Below are 19046 nucleotides of genomic sequence, written 5' to 3' on the forward strand. Positions count from 1 at the left end.
AAAGAGTGTGAAGACCAGGGGAAGCTGTTAATTCTCTATCTTTTATAAATGAGAAGCACTCTGTTAATGGACCTAATGCAGTGGAGTTACCGTTGCTGCTTTACTTCCTCACCTTTTTTCCCTCTCTACATCCCTATGGTATTTTTCTGCTGCATAAAACAAACCTACCGCACATAATCGCTCACAACAGAATCAGAGCTACGTTATTCCGCTTATATGAGGACGTATGTGAACACTAAAGTACAAGCAAAAGCTCATAAAGTCAGTGATAACGGCGGCAGGTGTGTTCACATCTCAGTCGGCTCTGTTTCGAAAACGCCAAAAGTATATAAGAAATTTTCAGTGATATCGTGTATTTTGTTAAACATCCATCTCATCCTCTGTGTCTAAATTAAATACCTGAATTATTCGTCTGCCCCAGCAGGGAGCATATGTGTGATAGAATGAGGTCAGATGAGTTTTAGTTTTTGTCTCTACCTTTGATGTGTGAAAGATGCCAAGGTGTGTGTGTGTGTGTGTCAAAGCACACTTGTTATGTAGTGTGTCTTCAGAAAGATGTTTTCAGCCAGAACAGGTATGAAGAGAACAATTAATTGTGGATGTTGTGCCTCCAGTATGTGTTGTTTTGAGGTAACCCACATGATGAAGTGCATCTCATCTCCTCCTCTGTTGTCCTGCTGCCAGCTCGCCGTTTGTCTCTCTTACACTGTGCAGGTGGTGACTCGGTTTATCATGGGATGTCACAGAAAGGGAAAACCTCTCACACACACATTGGGGTTTACTGTGGAAAAGGTTAACAATCCAAACAAGAGTGAGGGTCAGAGACACACAGCCTGGAAAACACAGACAAAAAACAGCAAAAAGAGATATCAGAGTTTCTGCATTGTGTGGATGAATGAAAATAATGAACAACTGGGGAAAAAATTCAAATGCTGATACAAGTACATGCAGAAAAAACTGTCACACGTTTATATGCACATACTTGAAAATGCTTAAGTTCCTAAATAGCTTAAATAAATAATGATTTTTGTTCCACTAGAGTTCATGTTATTGTGTCTGTGATTTAACTCGTAGCCTCACTTCAGCTCTTACATGGTCATTTCCATGCGGCTGCATTTGAGCGAGAGTGTAAATATTACATCACACAAAGAAACGCACAAGAAGGCTCTGGCTGACTCTTTAAAGGATGAGACACTTCATGCAGCACCTCAACAAGTAGAAGCCAAGATTATGCCTCCTGGGAGCTGCTTTGAAATTTTTGAAGTCATAGCCAGGAATTCCTTGATTCAAAAACAAGTGTTTAATTACCCTCCCTTTTGCACATGCTACAATGTGTATATGTCATTAACTGAATGACAAAAGTTAGTTAGTTTTTTAATGTCTTGCATTTTTGGCACTTTTATTATTTTGTCCATAACTCACTTCATCATAATGTGCATTTTGGTTTGTTTTGCAGGCTTTTTTTCCCCCATTATTTTCACTTTCTTCTGCAGATTTTTTTAAAATTTAATGACACTGGTTGCATAAATTCTTGATTTTATTTTATTTTTTCTGTACCTACAATACACTACGTGTAAGTGTCTAACAGTAAATGCTCTACGATATAACTGTGGTTAGGACTCCACCCAGTGGAAGAAATGGCAACGTACACCAAATAATTTTATATTGCAATATACTTGCAAGACTACAAACACAGATCATACAGTCACAATCTTACGGTTATTTAAATGCAACATGATTCTGTGTCTGAACAGTAAAAAACTAAGAAATTATTTTCAGTCTGTTACAGCAGATAAAAAAAGGCCCGATAATATAATAAGAAGTGGCTGAACAACAACAATACAATTATATTTTCCTATTGAGGAATCTGTTGTGGAAACAGGTGAGATAATATTGTGTTGAAATTTCTAAAGTGCTTAAAAAAACATTTTAGAGCCGAGAAATAGCCTCAACTTAGTTTACAGTTCAAACCCAGTAGTATTTGTGAGTCCAAATGGTATTTTTTTTAACTAAATAAAGGTTTAAATAACTGATAATGTTACAATAATGACATAAACTTAAAAAACAAAAATACTCTAAACCTGGACTACTCAGCTCAAGACTTCGGCTCTGTATTTTTTTGCTGACTATTAGTCCAAAGAGCATCATCTTTATGCTGAATCTAACAGCCTGACTTTTTCCTACGGGAGGCACTGCAGTGTGTGTTTGTGTGTGTTTTGGATCGTCTGTTGGAGCTCTGGCATCCAGATAAGTGGTTACTTTGAGAGCCTGATGCTTGAGTCCATTCATTCCTCTCAGGCTCCTGGTAGAAAATCATTGAAAGAAACTCTTGTTCACTTTCACATTCAGATGAGAGATTCTGAGCTCTGAAGACACATTCAGCCGACCAGCAGCTCACCGCTCACACTGCAGGTAAATCTCACTTTCTGCTACTTTTAAAAATAGCTTTATGGTGTTTTCTTCTTTTAGTCATCATTTATTTACTGGCCAGAGACAAACATAACCCTGCATACAGTGTTTGCATGTATTTCTATCTGTTTTCTCAGCTTTTTTTTAAAATTGTATTTAACATCTCATAGACATGAAGTTTGTGATCCTGTTGGCTGTTTTCAGTGGTAAGTTATGATTTATCTGCACTGTGCTTTAATTAGTATGTTTAGATGTTTTAGATTTAGAGCCATGATCAAGTGCAACCTAGCACTGACTTTAAATAGATCACATTTGATCAGATTCATATGTGCATTATACACTCATTTTCTGTACCAGTATCATTTTAGATGTAACAAAATGACTTTAATATTTAAAGTGAAAACTCTATTGCCTGTAATTCACTATTTTTGAGCCATGGAAGTGTCATTTTCTCTCTTTTTGAACCCAGTTGACTGCTTTTCCCGTTGTGTTCAGGGATTTTTGCTGCCCCGTTTGTGAAAGAAGAGGAGGCAAAGCGGTTCATCAGACTGAAGAGACAGTCAGGATACTGGGATCCACATCACTCTCAGAACCAGTGGGGTTACACCGTTCAGGAACAGGTAGGACTATGTTGTGTAATGTGAATATATAGAGTAGAATGACCCGCCTTGATTATAACTTCTTGTGAAGGATTGCAAAAGCGATTCTCAACTAAGACAGAGGCTTTTTCTTTATCTTTCCTCCTCAGGCTAATGAGTACTATACAGCCCTCCGAACAGATGCTCAGTACTACATGGACATGAGCAACCTGATGTTTGACCGCTCTGTGGCTACGTGAGTGAGATCACAGTGAACTATTATCCACAGCTACTCAACATACATGACCATGGAATGCTTTATTTAGAAAGTGGAGGCAGTTCAGACTCAAAATTAGTTTTAATCAAACATGTTTAAAAAGGTAATTATAGATTTTTGTTGCCATTTAAAGCTCCTAATGTGCACAAACTGAACACTGCAGCTTTCCTGAGTGCTATAACTTGCTTAGAATATTCATTTAAATTCATCACAACTCATTACAATAGATTGTTTAATGATTTTTCAGTATTTTTTCTTTTATTTGGTTTTGTTGCAGTGAAAACAACAGACTCTATATGGAGATGCTCCGCAATGCACGAGCTCACCTGGACAGTCTGACGGGTCGACAAAGGTAGAAAAAAAGGGGAAGACCGAAGAGGTGCGACATCACAATGTGGGCAAAAAATGATACTTCAGCAAAGCCCCAGCATTTAATTGATTCATAGAAATACATTTTAATTTGTTCTATATTCTGAGGCTCAATCATGAACTACTTTTATAAAAGAATGTATTAGTTTTGTATTTAAATACAACTAAATATCTCTACTGATTGTGCAAGTTATGAACTATTTTTTCAACATCTTTCTTATAAGAATATGAAATGTGCTCATTATTAAGCATATCAATATGAGGGGAAAAAAAGACTATTTTCATATGGGTTGATGCTGCAGTTGTTTAAAATGAATTTCCGTGAGTTTATAGAACAACAATTCAAATTATCACTTAATAATAAAAAAATGCCATTTTTACCACTGCAATAAAGTGCAGTTTTCATTTAATACTGTTATTGTCTTGAAATAAACATTGTTGTGTGCAGTTAATGAAAATGTTCTCACAGTGGAATAAGCACTCAAACAAAAAACTGCCTTTACATGATTTCGGGAGAAATAAATCCTGTATGTTGTACATTTAGTGGTTCAAATCTTGTGAATTCTGATGGAAAGTGAGTTTTGACTTAAAGGCGTGAGATGAAGAAAGAAGCATTTATTTCAAAAAAGACATTTTACAAAAAAAAAATGTTTGTGTTTTGCATTCTTTAACGTCTTTAAGGTTATTGCTCAGGTTTACCACTAGATGGTGCAGTCAGTTGCACATATTCTTTACTTTCTCCACATGCCTTCTCTTGGCCCTTTTTTACAGCATCTGATATCAGTGTGACTTTATCCAATATTGTACAAATTATAAACTACAGTTTTCACTGAATGGAACAGGAGTAGAAATTGATGGCACTGATGGTAACAAATAGAGAATCAGCCTTTATTAGTGTGATAAAGAACACCTGAACAATACAAATGCTGTATTTTGGGGGGAATGTGTAACTTAAATAATTCATTCATTGCATTTTAATTGAATTCTCTGTCTGAAGAAAATGAGGCAGACCAGGAAACTGTATTTAACAGAAAAACAGTGCAAACTATTCAGATAAAGCTGCACAACTTTGAGCTCTGAACAGTGACTTAATGCTTTGTTACACTAATGAATATAATGTCTTTAATGATTTTGAAAACATGTCCAAGGTGGCAGTGTCTGTAATAAATGTGTAAGGTAGTTCAAATGTTGGTATCTTGAGATTGGTACAGAGCTACTAGTCAAGTGTAAGACTTTCAAATATCTAGGGAGTACTGTTTCAGAGAATGCTAAGCTGGAGGACAAAATATCTCTCAGAATGGGAAGACGAGCACTGTGTTCGAAAGCTTGAGGGAGAGACTGTGGAACAATCGACATGTGTCTATCCATGTGAAATGCAAAGTGTTACAGAGCGACAGCACTGGCTACTCTATTGTACGGTGCTGAAACTTAGACTGTCTACAGAGTGCAGATAAAGAAACTCCACACATGCATGATGAGACACCTTTGAGCCATAATGAACATCTCATGGAGAGACAAGATAACCAACATAGAAGTGTTGAACCGAGCTGGTCTACCATTAGTGGAGGACATGTTAATACAGATGAACCTGAGATGGCTTGGACATGTTGAGAGGATGGACCACTAGTGTTTCCCTCAGCAGTTACTCTACTCAGTTATGAGAGGGCAAACGCAATCAGGGTAGACCAAGGCCCAGATTTAAAGACATTGTAAAGAGTAACTTGAAGAAGCTGGGTATAGACAGGAGTTCCTGGCAGTGGAAGGCTAAGGACAGAGCTGCGTGGAGGGATCTGATCAGACCTAAAAGAAACAGTCATTGTCGCTACGACAGACTGCTATGATGAATGAGTTTGCAAACATGTACAAGGTGGCAGCATCTGTAATAAATGTGTAAGGTAGTTCAAATGTTGGTATCTTGAGATTTTTCATGCAGTACACTACTAATAAGTAGTTACAGCAAGAGGCATTTTGTGCTTCAGGTACAGTAAGTAATAGTTAAAGCCAGAATAATTACACTGAGCAGCCACATTGTTGAAACCAGGTGAAGTGAATGACATTGATCTTCTTGTTACAATGCAGTGTTTCACTGCATCTATTTAAATACTGTTCTAGACCCAGAACAAACTGTTCGTCAGTGGCAGCAGCTTCCCCCAGCAGGACAATGCACCCTGCCACACTGGAAAAACTGCTCACGAACAGTTCAAGGAGCACGACACAGAGCCCAAGGAGTTGGCTCGCTCTCCAAACTCCCCAGATCCCAACGCAATCAAGCATCCATGGGAAGTGCCAGAACAAACCCAATCCAGGAAGGTCCCAATCCACAACCCACAGGACCCAAAGGATCTGATGAAACATCCTGCTGCCAAACACCGCAGGACACCCACAGAGGTCCTGTGTCCATATACCGACAATTCAGAGCTGTATTAGGGGCTTTAATGGGTTTTTCACAATATCAGGCATAATATTAGGTTTTAATGTTGGGCTGAATGGTGTCTGTATAAAAGAAACTGCAGAGATTTTACAAGGTTGTTTTTTTTTTTTTTAAATTGTTCTGTGGTGGTGTGGAAACTTGTTTTGTTGCCAAGTGAAAACTGACACATTTCAAGAAAACCAGCATGCATCACGAGTGGTAATGCCATTTACAAACAGAAATAATAAGGAAGTCAGCTAAGCCCAGAATAAAGTGAAAAGTAAAATTTTCAGTGCATTTATTTGTTTGTTTAGCTGTAAGCTGAATTCGTTGGGTTTCCACTTCAATACCTTTTTAAAATGGCAAGCATGTGTAATCTTTGACACTGAAACTGGAGTCTACATCATTATGTAGAATCCAAAATGTACATATTTTTGTATTTGGCATTTTACAGACTAAAATGTAGCATAGGTGGCACTAACTTTAAGACTGTCTTATGTATCTCCAAGCAGATTGTTATGCTATCATAGTAATTTGACATGTAATGATATGCACGAAAGTATACACATACTGGCCTGAAGACTTAATGACACATACACAAGATTTTACTCAGTGAATCAAAAGAAGAAGAGTCCTGCTCTAAAATGTACGTTTGATGGCTTCTTGCTGCTCAGTGGTAACATGTTTTACAGATACTTAAAGGCAGCTCCTCAGCTGCCTGTGAAAGTACTGGATTATTGTGCCTAGTTTGAAGGTGGCTCCTCGCTTGGAGTTGGAGGAGGGATTTTCATGAACTTCTGCAGAGCTGGAGTGAAGATGAGGATGGTGCCCAGTACTGAGACAGTGAGGAAAGCCCACAGGAAGATCCTGTCCAACACCTGGGCCACAAACTTCCAGTCTTGTACCACCTGCGAAAAAGCAGAAAAATTGAATCCTTTCAACAATTAGATTTACAACTTGTTAATATTTCTTGATTGATACTATACACACCTCGCGGATGAAGTGCTCTTTGCGGATGTGTCTGCTGATGTAGCGCACTGAATAGATGGCTTTCTCCAGCATGGTGGCCCACGCCTCGTCCTCCTTCCCGTCAGAATTCGTTTGTCCGTGCATTCCACCGTTTGTCCTCTGGCCTCCTCTCCGACCTCCAGATCGACACTTCAGCTCAGGGCTTTCCGGAGCCAGCTCTGGGTAGTGGTAGCGGTCAGTGTGTCCTCGCATGCACAGCAGCCTGGGAAGCTTCTGCAGGAAGAGGTTCCGCACCCACGGCGACATGGGGTGGTAGGTGGCCGAGGAGCGGTGGTGTACGTTGATGACAAAAACAGTGACAATGATGGAGAGGGTGACGAAGATCATGATGAAGAGCAGGTACTCTCCGATGAGCGGGATCACCTTGGAGGACGAGGGAATGATTTCCTCTATGACCAGGAGGAACACAGTGAGCGACACGAGGACGGAGGTGGAGAGTGACAGTTTCTCTCCTTCGTCTGAGGGGAGGTAAAACACCAGGACAGTCAGGAAGGACAAACCCAAACAAGGGATGATGAGGAAGAGAGTGTAGAACAGTGGCAGCCTCTTTAGGATGAAGGAATATGTGATGAAGGGGTAAGAATACAAGCCGTCCTTCCTGTTTCCTCTAGCACCAGTGGCACTGAGGATCTCCCACTCCCCATTATCGAAGAAGTCTTTCCGATCAACCTGGTTGTCCATCAGAACCAGGTCTACCATGTTGCCATCGTACGTCCAGGAGCCAAACTTCATGGTGCAGTTCTGGCGGTCGAAGGGGAAGAAGGTGACATCCATGGTGCAGGCAGACTTATAACTGGCAGGTGGTGTCCAGGTGATGGCACCGTTGAACTTCACAATGGCTTTAGTCATCAGAGAGCCTTCAAACCGCCCGTCAGCACTGAGGACATATGAAAGCAAAGTCAGAAAGTACCTGCTGTTCTAATCAGAATCACATTCATAGATTATTTGCATTTAAATTTATTGATTATATTGAGTTTTTTTATGCATCTTTCATAGTTTAAATGTATTGCAAAGCATTCTATAGCATTATAGTTATGGAAGGAATTTTTATATTCTCATTACTAGAAACACGTTTATGTTCCAGAGGTTTATTGTCATATGCACTGAAACTAGATACTGTACAGTGAAATTCTTATTTTCCTGAACCAAATATACACGCTAATAATACACAATAATCAAATCAAATGAAAACTGAAAGTTAATGGAAAATGTGCCTAGCGTTAGATAACCTTTGTTTTAGTGTGTTAGATTAAAGGTAAGATTAGAGTATTAAACTACCACTACATCTTTAAAATTTAAATCAATTCTAAACACTACACTACTAGTCAAAAGCTTGGACACACCTTCTCATTCAATTCTTTTTACTTATTTGTATTGTTCTCTACATTGTAGATTAATACTGAAGACCAGTACTTCTTTGTTTACAATATAATTCCATATGTATTCTTTTGTAGTTTTGATGTCTTCAGTATTAATCTATGATGTATAAAATAATTAAATAAAAACCACTGAATGAGAAGGTGTGTCCAAACTTTTGACTGTTAGTGTACATGAACAAAATTCAGTTGTTGTTCATGCTGTTTTCATGCTGGTGAAGTGTTTAAATTTTACATGAAGTGACATCAGTCAGCTGATTAGTGGAGCTTCAGCTCCGTCTTACTTCTCATACAGGACGATGTCTGGCAGCCAGATGTTTTCTGAGGGAACTCTGATGGATGTGATTCCTCCATATTTTTCTGGATTCCATCGCAGCTTGTAATCAATCCACTCCTGGTGGTGGTAAAATGCAAAACACGGGATGTCATATCATTTGGCTTATGCAAAACAGTTAACAGTAGTTTTCATTTGCATTATTTAGGGATCAAAATCAACTAAATATATCAATATGGATCATTCACCAGGTAAACGTTTGTCTCCTCTGTCTTCCCTGTCTATTACCTATCAGCAGGTTTATGAATAACAACAAATGAACCCTAAACTTGAACCACCTGCCCATATAGTTTGGTTATAAAGAAATCAAGGTTGTAAACATTAAATTATTGTACAAATGCTGCAAATGACAAAAAAATCATTTGCATTTACATTTTTCTGAAAGAGTAAATAAATGTGTACTTTAGTTTACAATAGTTAGACTGACATCCATATTGATATTTTTGTAAAGACACCACTAAATCCATATCATGCACTATTAACTGTCATCATTATCCTGCTCCTGTCCAGCAAAGTAATGTAATTTACCAGTTTCAGCTACTGAATCACAAAACAAAGAAAACAAAGAAAAATACAAAAATATTTTTCTCTGACTTTCTGATCTGGGTGTAAAATCATGACATTACTACAAAAAACAACAAACAAATATAGAGCCTAAGGCTTGTTTCAGTCAATAATGAAAGTGGACCATTCAAGCAGAAATTTTTTCTTGGTCTCCTTGAAAAAAATATTATAACAAATAAGAGTTTTTATATTGATTTGTTATGATTCCGCTCCTGCTCCTGTTCCTTCTCCCTCTTTCTCCCTCTTTCTTTCTTCCTCCTTGATTTTCTGCATCTATTTTGACCTGTCCCTTTGGCTCCCTCTGTCTGTCATCTCTTTCCCTCTTGTCTCTCTCGTCCCTGTCTCACTTTCCCTTCTCACCTGTCTCCACTCACCTGATTACTACACCTGACTCACATTGCAGTAATCAGCTCACCTGCCCACAATATCTCCTGTTCACTATTTAAACCCTGCTCATTCATTCACTCCCTGCTGGATCATCGACCCACATACCCTCAAAGATTCACATCTTGTCACAGACTCAAGACACTCCGTTTTCCCCCCTCCTGGATTTTCTCACGCATGGACTCAGTTTTCCTCCCGGTTTCTCGTCAGCTCTGCTTCAGTCTCCAGCCAGTTGTTCCTTCCTCTTCCCCATTTGCCCCTGGATTACCTCAGCCTGTTTTCCCCTCTGTATTCAGTTCCCCATCTAGTGAGTACTCCTCCTTAATTTAGTTTTGTAAATTCAGTTTAGTTTTGGTTGACTTCCATTTTGGTGTTCATCGTGTTTGTTGTTGAGCTTTGAGTTGTTTGGTTTTATTCTGTTCTCTCAGTTCAGTTCTCCATTTATGTATTGGTTTAGTTTTTTGGATTAAATAAATCTATAGCCTTCATTCAGCTGTCTGTCAGTTTCTGTGAGTCTGCGCTTGGGTTCCCCTGCTAACCGCGTAACATGATTTATGGATGCAATTGATAAGATTCACTGTGACCATGTGGCCTCAGTTCATTTTTGTGTCTCACCTGACGGAGCCAAACATTAGTTGTCATTAGCTGGTTTTTCTCATCCTAAAACAGAAAAAAGAAAACAGGCAAGGAGACTGATATTTAAAAAGGAGGGAATAACCAAAAGGCAGTATAACAAAATGTAGGTTAAGATGATGTTTTGTGATCAAAAATGCACATCTTGATATTTATGGAGCACACAAGACCAAAACAAAGTCAAAATAATGTGTTTTCTTATAATATAAAGGTTGTGTTCATATAAATTGTGTTTTATTTTATTTGCATTTTATTTATAGGCATGTGTACACTTAGCCTCACAAGTGTCAGCTTCCATGGCATGTTGGGAGTTTAAGATAATCTAACGTCATTTTACACAAAGATTTCATTCCCTACTTTTGTTATCTAAAATGTTCACAGCTCAAATATTTTCTGAAATTACTAATCTGTGTGTTTCAAAACAACAATAGATCTGATTAGCAGACTATATGAGAAGCTTAGTTAAAGGTGAACAAAACCATGCTTTCCATAGAGTCCAATAGAATCTCATTTACTTCCTTAGCAAGCAAAACGCATAAAACTAAAGGTAGGTGCAGTAGACCAAGCTGGAGCAATATAAATACATCAAGATAAATAGAAGAAGACAGGAGCGGAGGGATGGAGAGCAGTTAACTCCGGCTTATTTCTGCATCACTGGAGGTAAGTTTGAGATAGCAAAGGAAGACTGAGTAGAAAAGGCTTTAGAGAAAATAAATGTGCCAAAAGTGAAAGAGGCGCATTGAAAGCTGTTCAGGGTATCCAGCCCAGACCTCAGCTGTCAGAGTCAGTTGGATGTTTCACTGATCACATATACCAGAGGTGAACCATAATCTAATACAGAGCCATGCAGCAGCTCAGAGAGACTCGGGGGACATAAACAGTGTGGCCAAGCTGCTGTGTTTATAGTTAGCTCTTTTGCCTTCTCTCAAAATCGAACAGATCAGCCTACATCTTTGAATCCAGAACAAACAAAAAAGATTTATTTCCTTCTTGGTTGTCTTTGTTTGATGGAGGAGGGATGAGGAGTTAAATCTGAACTGGTTGAGATGAATATTTTAAGCCTAGAAGAGTGGTTCCTCCATTAGGATTCTCCATTTTCTCTTTTTGAACACCTAAACCAACTCAGCCTATCACAGCCAGCCTCTGAAATATTAAAGGAACACTCTGGAGAGCAGCTGTGTAGTTGTAGATATGGAGAGAGTGTTCCAGATCTATTTCAGGACCATGGAAAGATCCACAGTGTGCAGCTGCCAGTGGCCTGTTTGGCTTCAGCACCACGGACAGTGACACTGAAGAATAAACCTCAAACTTTAGTTCTCAGCTTGTATATTTGTGCAGATTATCTCATTCTCCTCTTTTTGATTTGCTTTCTCTACAACTCAGGTCTTCAACTTGCTTTTGCGGTTAAAGCATTAAGGCTGGCGTTACTCTATGTTTCTGCTGTTGTCAGCCATATAAAGACGAACTTCAACAATGTGTTGTTCCGTCCCTCAATACTTTCCTACTTTCCATACATGACTGTCTCTCAGCCTTTATAGATTTTTTAAGGGTGGAAATTTTTATATACAGATCCCTAATAAAGTATTGTTCTATAAAAAGGCTAAATGATTTACTAGAAAAGCTCACCAACATAGTTTTCAGCAAAGCAAATATAGACCGAATAGTATTTTGCATCAGAATTAACTACATGCCCATGTTAAGGATTTGTGTTTTGTGGAAAATGTGTCTGCAACATCCAGTTTTTCAGAAATATTGCCAAGATTAACTTAAGGGCACATGCTCAATTGTGCATTACAGTACAGAGATGTGAAGTGCTTCAGTAGGCACATGGTTACATATTGAAACACAGGGTGTCATTATTCTTTACTGTCTGTCCTGTCTGCCTCTTCAAATCACTGTCCAATAAAGACAAAAATGCCAGAAGGGACAGAAGTAAGGTGTTGGAGCCAAATGCAGACAACGTGTTGGGACTTGAAGGTGTCATCTCACCACATCAACCAGCTGAGAGATTTTGAGTCCGAAGCGCACTCTAACGGTGTCATTGGCGCGCTGGATGGGCCTCACCCAGCGCTGGTAGCCTTGGAAAAGGTTCTTGAGGAGGGCATCCTCCATCTCCGCCAAGGACACAAATTCGTTTGGAGCTGGAACAAGGAAAAGACATGTGGATTAACAACTGTGCTCCTGCTATGACCATCATTTACCATCGCCAGACTACGTCTGCCATTTCCAGAGACAGTAGTGGAAAGTACTTAACCCTTTAACGTTCTGCTCAACCATTTGGTAGAGCACATTTTGACTCACTATATCTTATTGAAAAATATGTTTTACTTAATTCCACCTGTTTCAGCCATCTCTACCATTCAGTTGAAGTACATTATACTAAAAAAAGTCCAGCAGATGTCACTGTGTTTTGAAATAGCATGCAGAGCAAGTTAGTCTGCTCACAGGAAGTTAGCACGAGCAAAATCACTCCTCACACGAGGCCTCTGTTTGCTGTGATTTTCAAAGGTAAAGTAATACTATTGGCATATTATAGTGCCTAAGGAGTTGCTGAACACAACTGTGTCTCATTTGAAATGCAAAAAAAAAAAAAAATTAAAAGGGTTAAATAATTTTTCTCAATCATTTGGTAGAGGTCAATATTTTAAAAATCGCTGGGTCTCTTCACAAAAAAAAACACTGATTGTTGTTATTAGTGCCCCAAAGAGATAAGAAATATAAAGAAATACTTTTTTCATTGTCTTTTTCTTGGTGAGGATGTTAAAGGATTAATGTCTTTCTGATGACAGCAGCTGAGTACTTGCTTCATGTATTGTATTATCTTGATCACACTTTCAACCGAGTAATACCACTCTCTTTAAAGTAGCTGTTTGTACACTTACATTTTGTTGGCAGCATCCTATGTTAATTTAAAAGAATTCCACTTTGAACATTTTTCGTATATCTTTGGACAATATCAGTGAACCAGACGCTTGTAGACAGCTACCAAAAGCACCTAGTTGAAGTGAAAATGACCAAGGGACATTTAGCCAGATATTAGCATTGCTGTATGCATATCTTCGACCAAGTAGATTTGATCATATTTCTAGAAAACTCCAATGATAAATCTATGAAAGAACCAAAATGCTTGATTGTTTTGTGTGACAAAGATGCAAGGGCTTCCACAACAGAAAACTCAAAGTTATACAAGTCATTGCAAACTAAAGACAACCATGATATACATGGTCTTTACAAGTGTGTGTAAAGGTTTGTTCACAGCTCTAAGTGTAGACATGTAACATAATGTGCAAAATCACAGCAGTCAGACAGTGTCAAGAGGTAGGTGCTGTCCTAGAAAAGTAGAAAGAGGAATAATGATGCAGCTCTGCACAGTTACAAACTGAGTTGGATGGATAACTGTGATCGCTGTGTCTCGAAGCAGTCAGCACATTAGTCAGCCTGAGTGATGTGAAGTCTCTGGAGGGACAGAAAGTGTAATATTGATAGCAGATGGCTATAATGTCAGACACAGGGGAGATCTAATGGGTTTGCCGAGGTAGAGGGAGGAAGAGTGTTTACCTCTAACCTGCTGCTGGTTTCTAATCTGGCTTCACATCTGTCTGACATCATCAGATTGGACTCATGGATAAATAAATATGATGTATCCACCAGGCGAACGTTTAAAAAAGCCCACATTTAATCCCATAAGCTCTGTCTGTACTTTCAAGGACAGGTGCAGAGATGGACACTGATACCTGACACCTATGTTCCCTTTTGTCTGATGACCAATCAAGTTCAGCAGAAACAGAGATGGAGGCGAGCATGACAGCCTCCTCCTGACTTCTACTAGCTCCAAAAAGAACATTTCTGTTTCATTACTCTCAGTATAATTATAAATACAGAACAATGTGATTCCCTTCATGGCACTTTCTCTAAGTGTAGCACTAAGGCTGAACAGAACTCTTTAAATCTGCGCCTTCTTACTGAGTTTTCATGAGACATGGGGATAGTAGCAAGCAGAAACTGTAAAAACTGTAGACCCTAACATGCTTTTAGACACATAACCTGATAAGTGAAAAGGCTATAGGTGGTATTTTTTTGTTTGGCGAGGTCATCAGAGGTTGTCTTTATACGCGGATGTTGCACCACATGGTCTGTTCTCAGAATAGAAACAACACAGTAAGGAAATGTTTAGAAAAACGCATCAAGAGTTTGCTCACCAGCGATGGAGTCCACGGGCAGCGGAAAGGACACCGACACGAGCAGGAGAAGCAGCATCGCCAACTTCATGGTGTTTTTGTCCCGGTCCGACCGTGCGCTCCTGCAGCCTCCCGTTCCAAACAACTGGAGCGGACTGCACACAGCGATGAAACAAACGCACCGAGGTTCCTTCTCATCAGCGGTGGCACTCGACACCATGCAGGGAGTAGTAATAAACCCACTGCTGCCGGCATCCAGGGGGCAGAGACCCGATGTGAGGGCGCATGTGGCCGGTGTCCGTTTATTGTGATTCCGGTCGAGGCGTCACGGGAAGCGGCGGGCAGCGGGGAAGCTGGTGGAGGAGGAGGGAAGCAGGGAGGAAGGGAGGGAAGAGGAGGTGGAGGAGGAGGGAGGGATGCCCGGGTGGGGCCGAGAGAGACGATCTTAACCACAAAACAAGTGTTATCTTTACCTCTGTGGCGCTGCGCTGTAAACTGTACTGCGCGTAAAACCGTGTCAGAGCCTCCCTGATCGGAAAGGATGGAAAGAAGTTGTGAGGCTGCATTCAAATAATGTAAATTTGCACATTTTACAAAAGTCCTACAGGAACCTGTCGATATAGCTTACAGTGACTTGGATATTACGTAACATTTCTATTGTTTACTTATTAGAAATGTCGTGTTTAATGTGTTGTAGATGCAGTGGCGCGTGGGGACGGCTGCATGTTGTGTGACATATCCGAAGGTTACACTACTTAATTCCCTGCGGAGAGCTGTGTACCCTGCAGTAACAGAGTAATAGCTCACAATCTAATTTTACAGTGTGCATGTCAGTGTCTCTATTCGTCCACTGGAAAGCTCACAGGGGCATCATGGTAATAGAGGCTAAATGTAGGAAAGGCCTTTTTATTGCTATTTAAAGATCCCTTCCAGATATGTTGTGTACATAAGAATAGTCTGCTTGGAATAAGGTTTCGAGTGATACATGCTTGTTGAACAACAACACTCATGCACGTCTTCTCCTATTTTAAATATTCCTGAACTTAATATGCAATTCCAGATAGTTTCACTGACTTGTAAGTTTATGTGAAGGGAAGGCTTGCAGATGAATGCCTTGCAGCGTCAAATTCTGCAAATGGATCATTTCTGCACAGTAAAGCTCAAGTTTAAAAGTGAAATAACAAAGCATTTCTTTTTAATTCTGAGTAAAGCTTAGGCAAGTAAATTGGAGGTGTAGTCTAATTTAGAATTAGAGCACAGACCTGTAATATTCTGATTGGCAATGTTCTGGGTTTATTCTGATATTTTCATACAATAAGACTATTATTATTTCATGTCCATGTTTGCTGTTACTGATCTTTTGTATATGAAAATACATGATAAATTGTAAACATAAATAAATAATTTAGTTATACATGCAGGTGTGTTTGTGTTTGCCTTCCATTTTAGAGTGTTAAAATGCTTTTTCTGCATGCAAAAAGCCCGAGAAAAGTCTGAGATATATATATATATATATATATATATATATATATATATATATATATATATATATATATATATATATATATATATATATATATATATATATATATATATATATATATGTTTTTTAATTTAAAAAATCACTTGCTTTAGTACAAAAATGTCAATGTGAAACCCATAACTGCTGCTGTGCATCATTCAAGATGAAGGTTGGGTCACAACTGCATGACTCAAACACTTAAGCATTCCTTCTATGTGCCCACGTGGAGATGAAAACACACAAACGCCACTTTTGTGTAGGTGTATTTGTGAGTACAACACACAGTTTGTGGCTCTGAATGGACTCGTGGAGACTCGGACAGCACACGCTCTGTCATGTGTCACTGCCAAATGTTTCCAGTGTCAGATACTCAGTCAGCCAGAAGGGCTTTGACTCTCCCAAGATGTGTTTGTCTTTTCCTGTGTGTGTGTGTGTGTGTGTGTGTGTGTGTGTGTGTGTGTGTGTGTGTGTGTGTGTGTGTGTGTGTGTGTGTGTGTGTGTGTGTGTGTGTGTGTGTGTGTGTGTGTGTGTGTGTGTGTGTTCATGTGTCTTCTCTATGTACACAAAACAAAGGGAGTGAGTTGGTTGGATTTGTTGTATTAATATCTAGTCACCTATAAAGCAGCTGCACTAATTTGTAAAAAATTCAGCATTTGTTAGACATTAATATTGTCATGTTTAATTCTCAACAAAAACTATTGGGAAAGGAAAGGACAGGAAAGGAAAGGAAAGGAAAGGAAAGGAAAGGAAAGGAAAGGAAAGGAAAGGAAAGGAAAGGAAAGGAAAGGAAAGGAAAGGAAAGGAAAGGAAAGGAAAGGAAACAGACTAAACACTGCAGCTAGTCACAGTATAATGAACAAAAAACTGGACAGAAGGTTAGATTCACACACAAAGAACAAGATATGGAAAGAAAAATGAAAAGAAAAGGAACAGAGTGAGAAAAAGTGAGCTACTTGTAACATAAATTCATCGACACCCCCCCCCCCCCCCCCCCCCCGAAACAAATGCACGCTGATGGTGAGATACTTTATAAATCACAGCTGAGAACAACAACACCTTTGATAAAGAAATGTGTGCTGTGAAATCTGTACTGCGCTATACCAGCTGACTTCTGGGAGGGGGTGGAAATGTTTAGTTGAGGTGAGAAATCAGCTGTTGATGGAATAAAGACCAGGGTTGTTGTGCTTGCATAGTTGTACGTCCTGCTGCTTCCCAACAAGCTGATGCTGTGGAGTTTTCAAATTACAGTTATTGTAACTGAGCACCACAACATCTAAATCCATGGTCGTCTCAAATCCTGTGCAAATAAAAACCAGAACTCTCCGTATGGTGAAATTTTGTGATGTTGGTTAAAAAGGCAGTAAAGAAATAAGTGGAGGGATCTAGGAATGAATAAGTATAGCAAACATAGAGACGCCACAGTTTGCTCAGACACACATGCATGTATTCTGCAGTTAACCAAGCATGAAGCACACATTTTCTCTCTTTTGTATTTTTACTCCTTCATCTCCCTCCTTTCTTTACCCCTTTCTATTTTTCTCTCACACACTTCTTCTCCCTTGTGCTTCCCTGCTTTCTCCTTCTCCGTGGGCTGAAGTGACAGGGATAACGGGAGGCTGATTATCACAATGAAATTATCCTGATTTTCTGCTCCACTTGGAGCCGTGGGGCGGGCAGCTGCTGCCTCCAAGATCCTCCTATCCGCCTCGCCTCTAATCATTTGGAAACATAAATTCTCGCGGGCTGGAAACCTGCCGGTCCCTCCCCAGATGACTGTGGGCAGCTGCACAGTGTGCACTTCTGGTTAATGTGTGCGTGCGAAGGGGGAAAAAGTGAAGGCAAAAACCGAAGAGAGAATACAGTTTCTACATCTGTGTGTTCACCAACTGTGAGAGCTTGTTTGTTTGTGTTCTCGTCTTGCCTCTGTTTGGTGTTGTTTTTGCTTTCGCAGCCGTTGTTGAGCTCGTAATTAAAATCTGCATAATTTCGCTGGCTGCAGAAATATTTAATTAATAAGAGGAAACAGTCCTGTCTCCAAAGGCCCGGAGGTTTAATCTTAATCTGTTTGTTATTTTGAGGATTTTAAGAAAATTGATGATAAAGGCGCAGGAGGGGGATGCAGCAAAAGGAAATCAAATCTCACACAGGCTTTAAAGGAAAACACAAAGTCAGTGGTCGCACACATGCTTATACTATTAGCCCATTTATGCCACCAGCACTTTAACTGAAAACCTGATAACCTTATAAGCTTTGGTAGATCAGTGCAGCTCACACTAGCTTTACCCAGATGCAAACTTGGTCAAAATCAGTCATACTTTAAAAGAATCTGATGCAAAATCCAACCCAACTCATCAATAATGTAATAGCTCATTTTTTTAAAAAATATTGTAATCTTCTGAAGAACCAAAGAACTGGACAGAAAACTCGCTATAAAGACTCTGACCAGATCTGAGGGACGAAAATGTTTAAAATTTTGTTACAACTTACAACAGAGAGAAGAAAGGGAAAGAGAAAGTGAGTGAGAGACTGAAACACCCATCGGTTTGGAGGACTTTCAGGCTCCAGTGTCAAACACAACAGTTCAATATCAGCCCGTGCTGGACTGGAAAAAGTTAGTAGCAGACTGAGCTTTCTCTCTTAGCAGACGCACAAAATATTTATTGACCTTGAACATGATACTTCAGTCTAGAAGGCTCACACTGATTTTCCTTTTGTTTTTGTCTGACTGACGTGATAAAAGAAACGAACACTGACCGTTTGAAACTCAAGCCTGTCAGACAGTGTTACCATGCTGTCTCCTTCAGATAACATGTAATGACTGAGGAGCAATAATCACGAGGAAGAGAAAGGTAAAATAATCATGGCTTCTCCATAGTCTGTGTGTGTCTAATTGTGTTGCTATGTTGTGGACATACAAATCTATTTACATAGTCACATTGTGGAGATCTGCCTTCTGTTTGGTGACAAACAATCATGTCCCTTA

The 19046-nt window shown here is 39.4% G+C and overlaps 2 protein-coding genes across 3 annotated transcripts; one reads left to right on the forward strand and one right to left on the reverse strand.

Annotated features, from left to right (window-relative positions):
- Positions 1 to 2321: 2321 nt before the first annotated feature.
- On the forward strand, positions 2322 to 4172 carry LOC118471682 (uncharacterized protein C3orf85-like). The gene is made up of 5 exons (XM_035957525.2): positions 2322 to 2412; positions 2580 to 2615; positions 2905 to 3029; positions 3158 to 3243; positions 3542 to 4172. Exons 2-5 carry the CDS (start codon positions 2582 to 2584, stop codon positions 3618 to 3620), a joined length of 324 nt encoding a protein of 107 aa, XP_035813418.1. The 5' UTR covers positions 2322 to 2412; positions 2580 to 2581; the 3' UTR covers positions 3621 to 4172.
- A 327-nt stretch (positions 4173 to 4499) lies between these two features.
- On the reverse strand, positions 4500 to 14993 carry LOC111582308 (neuronal acetylcholine receptor subunit non-alpha-3-like). 2 transcript variants are annotated; one of them, XM_023290925.3, is made up of 6 exons: positions 14563 to 14992; positions 12353 to 12504; positions 10346 to 10390; positions 8733 to 8842; positions 7034 to 7949; positions 4500 to 6951 (listed from the first exon to the last, which is right to left on the reverse strand). In XM_023290925.3, the coding sequence occupies exons 1-6, from the start codon at positions 14759 to 14761 to the stop codon at positions 6787 to 6789; spliced, it is 1587 nt and encodes a 528-aa protein (XP_023146693.2). In that variant the 5' UTR covers positions 14762 to 14992; the 3' UTR covers positions 4500 to 6786. The 2 variants fall into 2 exon arrangements, with proteins under 2 accessions (XP_023146693.2, XP_054872700.1); XM_055016725.1 differs by lacking the exon at positions 10346 to 10390 and having other exon boundaries at positions 14563 to 14993.
- Between the last annotated feature and the right edge of the window lie 4053 nt (positions 14994 to 19046).

Source organism: Amphiprion ocellaris, chromosome 13 (assembly GCF_022539595.1).
Source record: "Amphiprion ocellaris isolate individual 3 ecotype Okinawa chromosome 13, ASM2253959v1, whole genome shotgun sequence".
Classification (NCBI taxonomy): Eukaryota; Metazoa; Chordata; class Actinopteri; family Pomacentridae; genus Amphiprion; species Amphiprion ocellaris.